This window comes from Solea solea, chromosome 8 (genome assembly GCF_958295425.1).
Source record: "Solea solea chromosome 8, fSolSol10.1, whole genome shotgun sequence".
Taxonomy (NCBI): domain Eukaryota; kingdom Metazoa; phylum Chordata; class Actinopteri; order Pleuronectiformes; family Soleidae; genus Solea; species Solea solea.
The window spans coordinates 16,185,350-16,203,206 of NC_081141.1; the positions used below are offsets into that span (position 1 = coordinate 16,185,350).

The following is a 17,857-nucleotide window of genomic DNA, read 5'->3' on the forward strand; positions in this document are numbered from 1 at the left end:
TCATTAAATGGGCTGGCAACTCCCCAATATCTGCCTGAACTGCTGCACCTACACAGTCCAGTCGGCGCGCTTGGGTCGGCTAACCAGCTGCGTTTTAGAAGTCCTAAAGACCAGAGGCTGATGGAGCCTTTGCCATGGCAGCTCCTCGGCTCTGGAAGTGCCCTGCCCATGCACATTAGATGAGCCCAGACTGAGCATTTAAAAACCTATTACTCCATGGCATTGTAACAACAAGCGGAGCTGCACTCCCTTAGTTTTGCTTTTCTTTTTTTTTAATATGTTCTGTATCTTTCTATTTTTGACTTCCTTCTGTACAGTCAACCTCGGTTGTTTAATGTGCTCTACAAATGAATTCGAGTTGAGGCATTTAATGTCCAGGACTAATGAGCTGCAGTGAAGCATCTTGATGGAGCCAGAGATTTATAACCTGAGGAAACAAAGAGGCCTTTTACCAGAATAGGTCATTTTTAAACACTTTCAGCATTATTATTTTTTCTCTCCCTGGGTGCAGATAAAGATGGGTTAAATGCAAAGGTCAAATTCTCTATCACTAATTAGTTTGTGCAAATAAAAGGTTCTATTATAGGCCATTCCTGTGCATTTTCTGAAATCATTTATTTAGCACTTGGTGACAGAATGCACATTAGTATTGCTTGAATCCAACTATACAAACACAGGTAAAGATCCACTTGGTGGTTGTTTATTCTGAATGACTGTATCAGACACACATCCTCTTTTTCTTTTGGCTTCTCCCTTTAAGGGTCACAACAACACATAATATGCCCCCATCCTTTCCTCTCCCTTGTGTCCTCCTTCACAACATCCATGAACCTTCTTTCACCTCCGTCTTCAACATCCTTTGTCAAATATATTCACAATCCCTCCTCTGCACGTGACCAAACCATCTCAACCTTGCCTCACTTACTTTATTTACAAACTGTTCAACCTCAAGATTTAAGATTCATTTAACCTGCCAGATGTGGCCCTACTGAAACAGTCTGCCTGAGAAGCCTTGTGTAAAAAGCTTATTGGCGCTTTCCTCTGTGAATTGTTTTTGGTATAACTGTGTGTGTGTGTGTGTGTGTGTGTGTGTGTTTGTTGCCTCATATTTGATTCTCCTGCTGATGATTTTCTCTCAGCTGACTCTAATGTCTGAGTTTGATCAGTCAGTATTTTTTCCTGTAGCATATAATTACATCCTGATTTCCCAGACAGTACAATAAAAATGTACTCTCTCCAACTACAGCTTTTTAATCGATCTTATCTTGATTCACATGAGGCTACAGCAGCACAATGTGTTTCCTTCTTAAAAAAAATAAAATAAAAATGTGCTCTTCTTCACCCATGATGCGCAGGGCTGCTAACTCAATAGTCTAATTGTTTAGTGGGTTTGTATATTGAAATGGTTCATTGACTTAATGTATAATTTGAGGATGTGTTTGAAGTGAAAGATTAAGATCTTTATACAGTATACATGCAAATGTTGTGCAATCACGTATCCAACAATCAAAACAACAAGCAACCTGATTCAAAAAATACTGCCATTGTGGATATTGTTTTTTTATTCTGTACCATTATCATGAATTTCTTTAGTTCTGCTGTGTTTGGAGTCTGCAAAACTGGCTTTTTTTCAAATGTAAAGTGTAACTAAAAAAAAGGGGACAGTGAAAAATCATCATGTGACTAATTGTAAAGACTCTCTCACACCATCATTCAAAACAGTAAATGGGATGGATTTATTGACTGACATCCGTTGATTACTTCCTCCGGTGGAAGAGATTCTTGATTCCCTCTTCCACTGACTTGGGCTCATGCAACATGGTCATGGGTTTGTTCTTCAGTGCTGCCTCTCTCATACTGTGGTAAACATATTCGTTCTCCTTGAACATCCTCAGCTCCATCTCTGTCTGGATTCGCATTGACTGTGGAGACATAACAGCTCAGTTAAAAAAAAAGAAAAAGACGATGAACTTCTTATTGAATGCTGATTTTGAGGTGTTTACCTCCAGGTCCTTGGTGATGGGATGTGTAGGGCCATGGGTGACCATGAGAATGGCATAGGCCTTGCAGACCATCCCGTGTCCGACTTCTATCAGCCCGGCTTGCCAGTGGTTTACTCCTGCACGCATGGCAGCCATACCGAGAGCGGCATTGTTTGGGTGGTACAGCTTTCTGTGAGAGGAAGGTTTTTTTTTTTTGACTTATTTGTCCATTCATCCACCTCTGTCTTTCTCATCAATACAAAGTAGAAAATGACATAAAAAAGAAGCACGCAGTGAATTGTACAGTGTCTTTTGTACTCACATGTATCCTTCCACCATTTTACGGGCATAATCTGCGGACTCTTCAAAGTACTGCAGGTAAGCTTGCACCTCACTGTACGTGCTCCACACCCTCAACAGGTAGATGTGAGTGTCAGCCAGAACTGGCTCTGTCTTATCAATGCAATCCTTGCAGATCTTTACTACCTGAAGTGGAAGAAGTTTCGAATAAAGCAACAGTCTTTGTAAGATATAGGGGAAAAGCAATGCTTGAATTTTTATTTTTGAGTTCATGGTTTGATACAATACCTCATGATAGTCACCATTTAACCGAGCCTTTTCTATCTTCTCCAGCATTTCATAGCAGTAGTCTGTTGCCTCTTTTACCTGCTCCTCTGAAGGCTAGAGGGTTGGGGATAGGAGAGATGTTATTATTGGCTTTACAGCACTGGTGCAACTGTTGCACTGCTTCAAGCACTTTTAGCGTGTTTCCACTAGCGCGTCTCAACTCGCCTAAGCACGATGCGACGCGGTTATTTTGCTTTTGCATTAGCGATAGCACCTGGAGTGCCGTCACAGGAAGAGGCACAAGAACAATGCTGAACTGTAGATCAGTCAAAAAGACGTAACAATCCTGAAAACGTTGGTTCATCCCCAACAATTAGCAAGGAAAATGTCTAAAATGTCATCATTTGACAGAGGAGTCTGGTGTATTTAGCGACAGCACTGCTGAAAGCCTTCAGTTCAGTGACTGTGTCAGACGGAGTCTGTGCTCCGGTCATGGAGGAAGTACTGAACTCATCTTTTAATTAACTGCTTTACCAGTCATTAGTTATTAGTTTGTTTGTGTCGCATATAAAACAAAGTCACAACAGTTTCATGCAGCCGCCCTGTGTGAGGTACTATATTCTAATGGAAAACCAACCAAACCATATAGAGTCGAGCCGAGCCAAAGTGAGGCGGTACTATGTAGTGGAAAAAACAAACTACATGTACTCCTGAAGTTATAATCACAATCTAGCATATTGTCATACTTTTGGTTAAAATGGCTGTGGATCAATTTAGTGTGTTCAATTATCAATAAACAATGTGCAATGCGTTGCTCAGGGGAACCCCGGCCCTTGACCGAGTAAGCATTCTGGTTACAAGCCCAATGCCCCTTTGCTTAGCTATGGGCTGCATCTGATACCAGTTCCTGATACTACTATTTTTAAATGGTAACACACACGCAGAGATGGAGGGAGAGAATAATAGCTGAAAGAATTTGGAGATTATCTTTGCTTTAAATAGCCAGTGGGGCTCTGCTTCTCGTGTTTCTCGTCTGTCGTCATCATCTATGTCAACACTAAAAGTGGCAACGACGTTTGGCCTTATCTTGAGTGGTGTAATAATAAAAGACATTGTTTCAGATCGATGGTAAAACCAACACAAGCATACAGACAGACTCAAACCTTGACTCCTTCCACTTCCCTTCCCCCCATCTTCAAGTCGTCTTTGATGCGGTTGTTGCAGTGCTCACATGTGCAGTCGAAGAAATACTGTGTTTTCAGCAGTCGTTTTCGCTCCTCGGACAAATTCAAGTAGTCCACATATGAGACTGTCAACTCTTCGCCCTCTGCGATCTTACCCAAAGAACGCAGCTCAATCCTGAGGAGGAAGAACACAGTTACACACATATCATAATCATAAACCATGATATGAATTAGAAAATATTTATATTTAATGGGATTTCCATAGGGTTAAATCATTAAGACTTTCAATTACAGTCCTTAAATCATAAAGAAACCCAGTTCCGTTGTGATAGACTAGACTAAAATGACATTAAACATTTACATGTACTTACATGGACAGCCTGCTTGATACCTCTGGATCATATTTAGATCATTTATTGTTTATTTATTATACATTTGACCTGTTTGATTTGTTCATAAATAATCACAAAGCAAAGAGTTAAATGAAACGTAAATAGGGAACAATTATGAACACTGACACTATCAAGATTTGCATGGACAGTTTGATAGTGTTACATGTGTTAGAGGTGAATGAGTACAATGATTTAACTGTGTCGGTTCTAGAGAGGCACACGGTGCGGTCACACATGGTCACACACTGTAGTATAAGTGAAGATGAAAATGTGGGATTTCCCATTCTCTGAGATAGCCAAGAAAATCCAGTGACCCTCATGTGGAGGATAAAGCGTTAAGACGATTAATGAATCAGTGAAGGAATTGGAAACACTGACTACCATCTACACACACAAACACACACACATAAATAATGCTATGTGTGAACAGACATGCTGTACCTATACTGCACGTGTTAATGCCAGGATGAAAACATCCAAATCTACAAAATACTATTAAGGCACGAATGACAAAAGATGAAATTGGAGTTATATGAAATGATACTAACTCACCGGCCACTTTATTAGGTACACATGTTCATCTGCTTATGAACACAACTATGTAATGAGCCAATCACATGGCAGCAACTCAAAGCATGTAGGCATGTAGGCGTGGTCGAGAAGACAAGCTGCTGACGTTCAAACTGAGCATCAGAATGAGGACAAAAGGTGATTTGTGTGACTTTAAATGTGCCATGGTTGTTGGTACCAGACAGAAAGGTCTAATATTTCCAGAACTGCTGATCTATAGAGAATGGTCCACATGGTTCTCTGTGCAAAAATGCTGTTTTCAGTCTACCACTTGATCGATAACCAAGGTATCCAGAATCTCTGATCGCACAACACGTCGAACCTCCAAGGAGGCGGCCACACCGGTGCCTTTACTGACACTTACACGTGTCCTGTGTATCTAATAAAGTGGCCACTGTGTGTACTGGTGAAGCAGTGAAGTCTAAATAAAACTTCAAAAATGCTTTGGTTGAGGTAACGCACCTCTGTTGAGAATGAAATATAGTATTCACAGCTGATCGACTGAAAGACAAACAGGAAGCAGTTTTACACCAAAGGCCAAAATCTGACAAACAACCATTCACACGCTACATACTACAGTGTGCGTTTTTGTTTCGTTTTTTTTTACATACTTGCCATGATTGAGGATTACGGTGCAGTTTGGCCAGCAGTCGTGATTCACAAGACACAAATTTGGGAAAAGGCCGACTCCTACTGCCTGAAGGCCTCTCTGGTCACTCACTGTAAATCCATTGCAATTGACCTGGATGAAAAAGAGATATACATGTGCATGAACATGCTGAATTGCAGTTTTCTAGGGCACTTATGAATATTTCCTCCATATTATTTCTTGTGTGGCAACAAGTGATAGTGGTGCTTAAACTGGGGAGAGGAATATTTAGCCAAACCTCAGAGAGAAGCTGTGAAATTATACCTAAGCTGAAAAATGTCTGTTTGCTTTTTTTTTTTACTGTAGTTAATTGGTTGAATTGTTCACACTTGGCATTTCCAGTAGATTTCAAACTGAATAACCCCTGGTGCTTTAATTTCTTGGTAACTAATGTTCCACATGTGACGATTTGCTCATCATTCACATGAGCTGCGCTGGTGAATAACTTATTTTGTTTGTCCTTTGTTGTTATTATTAACAACATGGACCTGTTGTCAAGTACAAGGTGTTCAGCCATAAAATCATTTACAAAGTGTCTTTAGGGGAGCAGCGACAAGCTCAGTTCCACTGTCCTCTTTTGCTGCGTCACTGAAAGACGCCGTGATTTGGGGACACAAAGCATCTACAGAATAAAGCAATGTGCTGTTACAGCAAAAGACGCACCACTCCAAATAAATGTGAGATTTCGTCAACTGTGTGTTGTTTGCTGCTTCGGGGCCAGTAGTCAAGGAAGTTGTGGATGTCCACTTTGAACTCCTTCAACTCCTCCTCTTCCATGTCAGCAACATGATCCTCCAGCTCCTCCAGTGTCGTCAGCTGCATGTCAGACACCACACTGCCTTCCTTGTCGAGTCGCCACAGGATGCGGGCCACCAAACTAGCCGAAAAACAACAGTTATAATTAATAGAAAATATGCAGCTTCTGAAACTACTGCAAAGATACAAAGGAAAAGTGTCATTATATAACGTGTCCTAAATCAATGTCACACTAAACAAGTCTCTTTTTTTACTTTGGAAAAAGTGTTATGTAAAAACCTAAGTTAACTAAATGAACAAGGCTCTGACTCTCAGTTTATGACTGAATTCAAGTTTCTACATGAGCACACTGCACTTCAGCCTGAATGTAGGTTATTGACTAAATATTATTATAAAGATATTTCATTTATTTGAAATGTGCCCCCCTGCAACCCTCATGTGGAAAGATAAAGCAGTAGCAGATGGATGAATATTTCATTTATTATAATCTAAACTTTTTATTTATACTGTCTATTCATGGTTGCTTATCTACATATTCTATAAATATATATATACAGTGTAAAGTTTCAGAGTGATTGAAAACAGTACCACGTAAATCTTTATTTCACTCACCGGATGTTTTCATTTGGTGCCTTGCCAAACGCCTTGGTGGCACCGCATTCTTGCTTGTGCTCAGCCCAGCCAGCTCTTTGGCAGGTTCGGTCACAATAGTGAGCAAATTTGCACTGGCCACACCTTTGGAGCTTGTCTTGTCTGCGGAAGCAGCTGTGGCAAATACGCTCGGATAAACTGCAGAAAAAGAGAAGAAGCCGTATGGACACAATGATTAATGTGTAAGGGTTTTACCTCCTTCATGGAACATGTTGCAAATATTTTACATGAGAATGAAAACCTGTCTACATTAACTGTGAAACCATCTTTCAGTTTCAATGTCATCTAAACTTTCAACTTTAAACAAGTTGAATCTATAAAAGAATGCTGCAAGGAATTTTGAGTAAATTATAATTCTATTATATATTATGATAAATGATGATGTAAATAAACTATACTCCACAACATTTCCCCAAACTGTCTTCATTACTCGTTACAACCAAATAAAATCAGAAGAAGGAAGAGTTGGTAATGGTCTGTATTTATATAGAGCTTTTCTAGTCTTGATGACTTTTACTTCTGAAAACCTAATGTCACGAAACGTCTAGTCTGTTAGTGTTTTTGTTCTGCTTAGTTTAGTTATTGTGTTAGTTTAGGTTTAAAGTCATGTTTAGTTCATGTCACTTTTGGTGTGGGTTTGATTTTCACTTCCCCTTTTATTTTGGTAAATGTCATGGCTTCCTGTTGCGTGGTTTCTTCAGTTGTTTTGACACATCTCCCCTAATTCCCTCATGCACGTCACCTGGTGATCCTTAAGTAATCACTCGCACCTGCCCTTGATTCCCTCTCCCCTATATAGTGTCCCCAGTTCCCTTGTCTGTTATCAGTGTGTCGTTTATGCCTTCGAGAGAACACGTCAGAGTCCAAGCCTGTTTCCCCTTTTGATAGTAATCTCGAGGGGCCAAGTCAAGTCTGGTTTAGTTTCTCCTTCTGTGAAGAAGTGATTTTGATTTTGCCTGCTTTTTCAAGAGGAAAGTAAAGACTCTGGAAATCATTCATCGTGCCTCCTGTCTCGTGCATTTGGGTCCAAGCAGTGTATTCACCGTTCCTAACACCTAAGTACATTTTATGTCAGGAAATTACATTTGATACTTAAGAACAGTAAATGTCATAGACTTTAAGACTTTTACTTAAGCAATGTTATAAAAAAGTGACTTCAACTTCTACGAAAGTCATTTTCTGGTAAAGATACTCAAGTATCCCTTTAAGGTACTTTACACAGGACTGGTCCTTACTAAGATATAAAAACACATTATATGATGTAGGTCATCTCCAACATACAAAAGACATTTCCATTAAAATTCATATAATACTAGTGGAAAATAAAACAACTCGATGCTGAATGTCACAATTTTAAAGACATAGTCTGTCTATTTCAAAAGGTATCACAGACAATGGCAATGCTGGGTGAATGGGGTGACATCATACAGGTCATTGTTTCCATTGCGAGTGAGCGCAAAGTTCTATCCTGCAGATAAGCTGTCTCCACTGAAGACACAGTCATCTACAGTATCTGACATTACACCCACTAGATCAGGGTTCTGCGGCCTTTACAATAAAAAAGAATTACATGTATGAAGGGTTTTATACAGATATACAGTAAATAAGAACGATAAAGTGTTGCATTTCTTGAAATTTAAGAAGTACAAAAAGAAAACTGTTGACATTTAATTGCTGTTTATACCCAAACTCTTGTGGAGAAAAAATACAACAATAAAACACAGAATTATACAGACCTAGTTCTTCTATTGTGTGTGGCAAATTAATTAAATTAAAAGTAACCCACTTTGGAATAAATAAAGCAATATTTGGATTGGATTGTAGTTCTTGCTTGACTAAACCTGCCTGGGATTAATCATGTGGACCCCAAAATGGACATGACTCCAAATGTGTACTTATTCATGTACACATGACTTCATTTAAGTCATTTACCTCCCATATTTCAAACACAGGTTTTTCAAGGCTTTTTAACATTGCATTTGACGTAGACATTGGATGTGACACACAGATATTGACACTTTTATCACCTTGATCGCTAAAAAAGGAGGTGTTCACTTGAAATCAAATCTTTTTGCTTCTTTTTTTTTCTTTACAGTAAGCCACTGCAGAGGTACTGAAGAGCCACATGTGGCCCTAGGGCCGCAGGTTGCAGAAAGGATGACAGAAAACATGTCGATACACTATTCTACTCCATCACTGTACCTGTCAAACACAACAGCTGCAACGCTGGGTTCCGAAAAAATGACATCTCCGGCCCAAAACTCCTTGGTTGTCTTCAGGCCCCGCCCCTTTCCAGGTGAGTCAAATATCGCCACGTTGTCCATGGTAGCTGCACAGGTTTCCTGAGACGCTGGCGTGCGGAAGCTGAGCTGAGTGTGGATCAGAGAGGAGGCTAAAACACAGCGACAGGGTAGTTGAGGGACGTGTGGACCAATCTGTGCCCTCTGTGTCCGTCAATGACAACAGCGCATTCCTCAGCCAAGGTACTAAAATAGCCGCCTAACTCTTGAACTGTACCAAGAAAGACAGATAATGGGTTTGTGGTCATTTGTGTTATCCCTTCATTGGGGAGTTTGATGTCTTTACTGAGCAGAGTAGTGAATTACAGTAGCCGAGTGATACGACTTGAATTATTGTTCGAGATTTTTCTTGATTCGTTTAAATATTTGGTCTCACTTTCAGTTTGTGATGCTGGTAACTGACCCCAGGCTGTGACTTGGTAGGGTCCTGGTCACTGAGGGTTATTTTTGTCCCTCAGTTGGTGCTGTCTGTCAGGAGTGTGTGGTGATGTTGGACAGCTGCGAGGCATTTGACAGAAACAGGAGCTGATGGGTGTCCCTGCCTCTCGTGTGTTCTAGTGACTTCTCTAACTTACTCTCTCACTGTCTTACTCACATCCGCAATCCAACAAGTACTTACTGGTGTACCTGTATTTATATCTTTGTGAGGTCCAAAAACTGTAAAAACCATCTTAATGAGGGACATTTTTTCTGGGCCCCATAACATTAAAGGGCTTTTTAAGGGTTAAGACCTGGTTTGAGGGTTACGATTAGAATTGGATTTAGGTTAGGGTTGGGTTAAGGGTTAAGGTTAGGCAGTTAGCTGTGATGCTTAAGGTTAGGGTTACGGTTAGGTAATGTAATGTAACAAAGTACAAATACTTTTTTACTGTACTGTACGTATCTGTACTTTGTTATTTATATTTCTAGCAACCTTTACTTTTACTCCACTACATTTCCCCAAACTGTCTTTGTTACTCATTACTAACAAATAAAATTAGAAGAAGAAGAGTTGGTAAATGGTGAGTATATTTATTTAGTTCGTCTACACATATAGACAAGCAGAGCCAGGAATTTAACACACAGCCTTCCAGTCAAAAGACAACTCACCCTACCACTGAGCCACCATGGCTCAATCGTGACTCCTCACATTTTTAATACTTTTACTTCTAAAACTTCAGAGAATTATCTTTGATACTTAAGTCCTGTAAATGTCATATACTTTGAGACTAACTATAGTAATATTATAAAAAAGTGACAAAAACCATGACAGTATGGTGTTAAAGGGCTACTACAAGCTTTAAAAATACACTGACAGCTGGTCTGGTAAGCATCATACACACACACACACACACACACACACACACACACACGTTTGCACAGCTATTCTTCTGAGGACAGTATATTGACTTCCAGTCTTTAGGACACCCTGAACAAAGCACACACCCTAACCTTAACCCTAACCAGTTATTGCCTAACCATAACCACCTAACCACAATTCAAATCCTTACCTTACCAGTTTGTCAGAAATGAGGTTCCAGATTTTTGTCTCCATGAAGACTACTGGTCCTGAGAAGGTCAGTGTTTATGCCCAAAGGGCCAAGGACAGTCTGCATTATTCTTACACTGAAAAAAAGTTAACGAACTTTAAGAAAATATTTCAATAGCACTAACTTGATTACTTTTGATCAAACTAAAGATGGAAAGTTGAATGGCAAGTTTGTCAGCCATTTTCTTTTTTATTCAGCCACCGCTTGTCACTAGCGACCTGCTTAAAGCTGGTACAAAGTGGAATAGCACACATTAAAGGCCCAGAGTTTTTAACTTTATTAAAAAGAATGACATTATATGATAATTAGTTATCCGTTGACGTCACACTTCAAAGAAGTCAAGGTGCTTCCCTGAGGGGAAGTCATTGTCGAGAATCAACTTCATCAGTTTGGCTGCAGACACGTGGCAGGGAAACAGACTGTAAGCGATGCCTGACTGCCTCTGAATATCCTCCTGCATCTCCGTGTCCATGGGACCTGAAGGAAAAGTGAGCAATGGAAGACTTAGGAACATAAAACGTTTGCACCTTTGTCCTCTATCATGTCACATCCACACAGTTTCATGTTCATATTTCTTTAAAGAACCACTCAATTGGTAGGTGCTGTATTTCAGCGAGAACCAACATGTTCCCAGTTTAGATAAATGCTTTCTTAAAATATTTCCTGCTTAAAAATAACAATGAGAGGTAAAAGTACTGTAAATGTTGAACATTTGCAGTACAAATCTTGGAAGAATCAAAGCAAAGGTCGTCTGCTACAGCTAAAGTTTAAACGGTCAACTGCCTCTGTCATCACAGAGCATGGCTTTACTTAAGCAGTTAATAGTCAGGTGCTACCTGGAGAATAGCTGAGGACTTTGATATTTGGCTCCTCCTCGGCCAGCACGCTGAACATCATCATCCTGGCTGCTTTAGCAGTGCAGTACAGCACCCACGAAGGCAAGGCCTTCAGCGCAAATATTGACGAGATGTTCACCACACTCCACCGCAGGTCAGCCCTGCACGGGAACACCTGCAGGAGTCCAGCCGTCAGTGCCAGAGCTGAGCTCACGTTGAACGTGAGATAGGAATTCACTTTTTCGATATCAGTGAAACTCCCAAAGCTGGAAATGTTACCCAAAGAGCCTAGAAGTGGAAAGAGAGAGAAACAAAGAGTGTGAGGTATGTGGGTAAAAAAAAATAAACTTGAGTATGGAACTTCTATCGCCCCCTGTGGACTTCTGACGAATTACCAAAACATTGCAACCTCTATGACCTACTTTTATCTCTCCCACCCCTCCTTACTCTCTCTCTCTCACACACACACACACACATGAGAAGGGGGCCACACGGTGGTGTAGTGGTTAGCACTCTCGCCTTGCAGCGAGAAGCCCCGGGTTCGAGCCCCGGTTGGAACAAGGGCCTTTCTGCATGGAGCTTGCATGTTCTCCCCGTGTGTGCGTGGGTTCTCTCCGGGTTCTCCGGCTTCCTCCCACAGTCCAAAAACATGCAATGTGGGGATAGGTAAATTGGACACTCTAAATTGACCATAGGAGTGAGTGTGAGAGTGAATGGTTGTTTGTCTCTATCTGTGTGTGGCCCTGCGATGGACTGGCGAACTGTCCAGGGTGTACCCCGCCTATCGCCCGATGTAGCTGAGATTGGCACAGCACCCCCCGCGACCCTCTGGTGGAGGATAAAGCGGTAGATGATGACTGACTGACTGACGTTAATGAGAAGCCAAAATCAAGATTAAAATACGAGTATGCAGCCTGATTTATTTTTAGCAGAGGAGTCCACAGCCATCGTTCAACTGTATACAGCCGCCTCGCTTTACTAGCACCATGTTGCTTCGCCCTGCCCCCATCAGTCACAACGGAACATGTGTCTCTGTGTCAGAGCGTGACACGCACAAAACATTGCTGTACTAGGAAACACAGAGAGAGAGTCGCATGGAGCTGATACTCCTGATGAGCTGATAAGCACCGTGTGAATTCATTTCACAAAGGTTTGAATTTAGCATAGAATTGTTTATATTTCAAAATTACACACACGAACCAGCTCCATGTAACTGTATCTGAATGTTTCGCTACAGCTGTGCTTTGTTGTCAGTGTTTGAATATCCACCATCCCCTGCACTATGCATAGACATTGATTTGTTTTGTCATGGCTGATGGAGACAAAGTGAAAACACATCATCGTGAAAGACAGCAGCAAAACCTGGTCATCACGGAGTAAATGCAGATCAAAAACATGCAGATCTGGGGATTAGGTCAACTGGACGCTCTAAATTGACCATAGGTGAGAGAGTGTGAGTGGATTGCAGTTTGTCTACATGTGGCCCTGTGATGGACTGGGTGTACTCTGCCTATTGCCCTATGTCAACTGAGATTGGAACAGCACCACCCGCAACCCTCATGTGGAGGATACAGTGGTATACAATAGATGGGTGTTCTCCTTAGAAGGACTTACCAGCGTTGTTAATTAAGAGCACATGATCCAGTTCATTGACCGCTTCCTGCTTTGCCAACCTCACTGTTTCAGTCACTCCTTCCCGTGTGCTCAGATCAGCTGTGACACAGTGAACCGCCAGCTGCTGTTTGTCAGTGAAGCTGTAGATCTCTTCCTTCAACTCCTCCAGCAAAGACCCAGAGCGAGCCACCAGCAGGAGGACGGAGCCTGGCTCCAGCAAGTGGGACACCTGAAAGGACACAAGTCTTTACTTCTTTCCTTCTTTCCTTCCTTCCTTCTTTTTTCTTTCTTTCTTTCTTTCTTTCTTTCTTTCTTTCTTACTTACCTCATGTGCCAGTGAACGACCAAACCCCTTCGACGCTCCGGTGATGATACAGAATCCTCTGCCCAAAGTCAACATTTCCACAAATTGCTGTTTTGGCCAAAATTGAACTTGGGGGTAAATAGAACTGATTAAAGTGAGAGGACAGGAGTCTTCCCAGCTTCTGACATGGACTGCGGCACTGAGCTGCTTTTATAAGCCATCATGAGCAGAACTAATGTGTTTCATGTGTTACAGCATTCTTAGAAATCACAGTGACGTTGAGTACCTGCAGATTTAAACACTTTAAGGAACCAATTTTTTTACAGGTGTTTGAAAATCATTCATGCTTTAACAGGCTTTATTTTTATTTTATTTGAAATCTAATTACAGGTACATGTTTGTGGGTAGCTTATTTTAAAAGAGCTGAGATATGTAAAAACTACTAGTGCGTAAAATGGGTGCTTCCATACTGGAGGTTTCCCATTTGGGTTTTACTTCAATTTGCTTTTTTAATGACTGATTCCGTGTGCTGTGTTTTGTCTGCATTAAGAGTCAAGACACGAGAAGCGGCGCGTCACAAGACTGGCGAGCCAGTAGCACTAAAGCTACATGGACACACTCCATTTATGCTTTATTATCTTGTGTGTTTTATGTGACATTGTAAAAAATAGCTGTTATGGTAAAAGGGACACAATTCTAGACATTGTCTAACAATAAAAGTATTTATACACACTGCGTGGTATATGTATATAATCAATTATGAATAGGTTATTCATCAGAACCAGTCTCAATGCTTGGATAGGATGAAGCAGCATTTCATAATGATGACTAGACTATGACTAAAGTCCTATTTACTGATAAATGGCAGTTTCATATTAACAGAAGTAAGTACATGAACAGGATATACATTGTTGCCATAGTAATTTATCAAACCAACAGTGAAACATGGTCATGTGATATGTGATTTAGGTAATTCCTCAATTGTTTTAGCAGTATATGTGGAATAGAGTTCACACTGAAGAATAAAAAGCACAAATTCATTTCGTTTATCTTTTTGGTAATTACTAGATGGGTCAGGACCCGTTCGGGGGGAGGGGGCCCAGTTGTCATGCTGGAAAATCAAACGATGTCACAAGAGGTTCCAGACATGCTGTGTGATCACAAGAGGCTCTTTGTAACATTGTCAAATCACGCTGGCATTAAAGAGATCGTTAGAGTTGCCTTGCCTGTGCACACTGTTATCAAAGTCCAAATGTTATGCATCACATTTTAACTATACTTTGCTGTTAAAAGAAACAGTCCACAACAGTAAGTCATTTGTTTGAGTTAAATATAATGTCCTCTACTTACATACACTATGGGTCATTATGTTATATCATATTATATTGTATTATATTATATCATATCATATCATATCATATCATATTATATTATATTATATTGTAGTATGTGAAAGCATATCTCTCAACTCTCAATGTTCATACAAGCATGTCATTAGGGTTAGGGTTAGGATTAGTGTTGTTTAGGGTTAGGGTTACATGACTGCTGTTCATATTTCATTAGTTGTCTTGTGTTTTAATTGTATAATGTCCCCATATTTTACTGACTCTTTGAAAACAAAAAAAACCTATGGAGGCAGAACAAAAAGTGCTGGAGGATTGTTGGGTTTTGTTTTGTTTTTAAGCACCCCCTTGTGGCCAGTTTGGGGATCACAGAGACTACTGTCGTTCCTGCCCACTGCTGCCCTCTCATGGACAGACACGTACATTTCATAGAGACGTCCAGGAGCTTCACATTAGGTTACATTAGAAGTTATTTGTGCATCAATATCCCACCCTTTTCTTATGAAATCTGGAAGTGGGAGTAAATCTTGGTTAATGTCCTGGATGCATAAAGTACCTAAAAGGCTAAAAGTACAAGTATCTTACCAGAAAATTATTCTGGTAGAAGTTGAAGTCACTTTTTACAATATTACTTCAGTAAAAGCCTTAAAGGTGACATAGACCGGAAGCTCCAATTAACGCTGCGTTTGTGTGTGTATCTGCGTCATTACCTCGTTTATGAAACCCTAAAGTTTCAGAACAAACAGTTCAGCCACTGCTGAGAAAATAGTGTTGTATTGTTTTCCTGGGCTCTGCGAAGCGGATCGACACTTCCTTAATTTGATGTCGTCATCAGAAATCCTCACCACCGTAGCGCCTCCCGGTGCGGGCACTAGTCCGGGCACATCCGGTTGCGTACATTCAACCGCAGAAGAAGAAGAACTCCCCTCTTTGTAGCTGCTGAGATGCAGAGCATCCACCGTGCCAGAGGGGGAGCTGTGTATCTGAGAGCTGGCCTATCTATTACGTCACTTCCAGGTACCTGGCCAATCACAGGACAGTTGTAAAGCTCTCGTTGGCTGGCCAATCACAGCAACTGTTTGGTCTGAAACAGCGCGGCTGACGAGAGCGTCAGTGAGGAGATATTTTGATCGGCTCGTTTGCAGCGATTAGGAGGTTTTTAATCATGAAAACATGTTAATATATGTAAGTAGACCTCCATAACTAACATATATGTGTGATACAAGCATTCGATGTCACCTTTAAAGTATAATATTTACTGTACTTACGTATCTAAAGTAAATTTCTTTAAGCTTTAGAAAAAAGAATTAGAGTTAGGATTGAGCCATGGCTGTCATGCTCCGCATTCATCTCCACCTATGTCTCCTCCTTCTTCTCCTGCATTCATCTCTGCATGCAATCAGTTCACCTGCATCGGGAGCACACCTGCTCCCAATCCCATCATCAGGCACCTCTACTTATTTCCTGGTTCTCCAGTCACTTGTTGGCAGATTGTTAAGATAGCGTAGTGTGCTAGTGTTTCTTTATTTGCTTGTACTCTGCTTTTATTAACTCCTGTGCTCAGAACTTCCTCCGGCACGCATGCTACCTGCTGTCTGGATCCGATCTCTGCCTTCACTGCATTGTTCATCTCATATGTTAACCCGTTCCTCAATAAACTGTTACACAGCCTACTGTCTTTGCCTGCCTGCTCTTGGGTCCAGCACCACCTCGCCCTAACAATGGTAGCTCAGTGGTAGGGTGAGTTGTCTTTCAACTGGAAGGCTGTGGGTTCGATTTCTGGCTCTGCTAGTCTATATGTGTCCTTGAGCAAGACACTTAACCCCGTGTTGAAGTGTGTGAATGGGTGAATGGCAAAACTATAGTGTAAAGCAGCTCAAGACTAGAAAAGCTCCATATGAATACACACCATTACCAACTCTTTTGATTTTATTTGGTAGTAATGGGTAACAAAGATAGTTAGGAACCGATGTACAGATATGTGAATTTTGTACTTAAGTATAGTCAGTATTTGTACTTTGTTACATTACAACACTGGCTTCTAGTGAAGTACTTTGCCATCTGCACTACTCTCTATAGTGCAGTGTTTCCCAACCTTGGTCCTCGGGGAACACTGGCCTGCATGTATTACATGTTGCCCTGCTCCAACACACATGATTCAAATGGTCAGCTCGTCACCAAGCTCTGCAGAAGCCTGATCATGAGCTGTTCATCTGAATCAGGTGTGTTGGAGCAGAGCAACATGTAAAACATGCAGGCCAGTGTTCCCTGAGGACCAGGGTTGGGAAACACTGCTATAGTGTTCTCCGGCTGTGACTGTAGCAGCTCCCATACCACACTGTGAAGCAGTCCATCAGCAGGCTCTCGATGGTTTCACCTGTAGAAGTTGGTGAGGATGCCTGAGTTCATGCTGAATTTCCTCAGTCTCCTCTGGGGGAAAAAAGCTTTCCTCACCAGTGTCTGTGTAGTTGGCAGGACAAATCCTCTGTGATGTGGACACAAGAACTTGAAGCTGCTGATGTGGATGTTTTAGATGTTTGTCTCCTGAAGTCCATTATCATCTGTTTAGTTTTACTGATGTTCAGAGGGGTTATCGTCCTCGCACCACCTGGCCAGTGTTTTCACCGCATCTGTATTATGTGAAACTTAAAAATGGAGTTCTGTGCCTGGCAATGCAGTCGTGACTGAACAGGGAGTACAAGTTATGAATTCACACTCTGCTGTTGCCCAGGAAACCTTTTTGGTTTTAGCCATCTGCATTTACACTCAACCATAAGTCTTCTCCGTGCAGGCCCACAGATGATAACTGAGGCTTATCAAGATATATTTTTTATTTTTATTTTTTTGAATTGCCACTGATCTTTAAAGCGGTACTATGTAACTTTTAAAGGTGTTACATTCAAGGCATTATCGAATGAGTGCACACAATGCTCTCTGTGTTTCTCATTATAGCAGAATATATACAGAAATGGGAAACGTGCCATTAGATTACACATTTAGACATCGCTGTATACTGAATTGTTTGTTTTTATCTGCAAATAAAACTACAAACTCAATATTTTGGAGCAGTGATTCACTGACGCCTTTGCAGTCAGTGCATTGGGCAAGGTATAGTTTCCCACGATATTACTCAGCCTCTCTGTGATTACGTTTTTTTTGTTTTTTGGTTAGTCACCTACA

At 41.0% G+C, this 17,857-nt stretch overlaps 2 protein-coding genes across 4 annotated transcripts; both read right to left on the minus strand.

Moving 5' to 3' along the window:
- Positions 1 to 1,539: 1,539 nt before the first annotated feature.
- On the minus strand, positions 1,540 to 9,302 carry smyd1b (SET and MYND domain containing 1b). Of its 3 annotated transcripts, XM_058635078.1 has the most exons (11): positions 9,153 to 9,302; positions 8,954 to 9,120; positions 6,713 to 6,889; positions 6,008 to 6,221; positions 5,307 to 5,437; positions 5,158 to 5,196; positions 3,713 to 3,908; positions 2,571 to 2,663; positions 2,305 to 2,468; positions 2,004 to 2,172; positions 1,540 to 1,922 (listed from the first exon to the last, which is right to left on the minus strand). In XM_058635078.1, the coding sequence occupies exons 1-11, from the start codon at positions 9,297 to 9,299 to the stop codon at positions 1,758 to 1,760; spliced, it is 1,662 nt and encodes a 553-aa protein (XP_058491061.1). In that variant the 5' UTR covers positions 9,300 to 9,302; the 3' UTR covers positions 1,540 to 1,757. The 3 variants fall into 3 exon arrangements, with proteins under 3 accessions (XP_058491061.1, XP_058491059.1, XP_058491060.1); XM_058635076.1 differs by having other exon boundaries at positions 8,954 to 9,160; XM_058635077.1 differs by lacking the exon at positions 5,158 to 5,196 and having other exon boundaries at positions 8,954 to 9,160.
- Positions 9,303 to 10,840: 1,538 nt separating this feature from the next.
- sprb (sepiapterin reductase b) lies at positions 10,841 to 13,531 on the minus strand. Its single transcript, XM_058636521.1, has 4 exons — positions 13,356 to 13,531; positions 13,031 to 13,259; positions 11,417 to 11,704; positions 10,841 to 11,057 (listed from the first exon to the last, which is right to left on the minus strand). Exons 1-4 carry the CDS (start codon positions 13,428 to 13,430, stop codon positions 10,903 to 10,905), a joined length of 747 nt encoding a protein of 248 aa, XP_058492504.1. The 5' UTR covers positions 13,431 to 13,531; the 3' UTR covers positions 10,841 to 10,902.
- Positions 13,532 to 17,857: the final 4,326 nt, after the last annotated feature.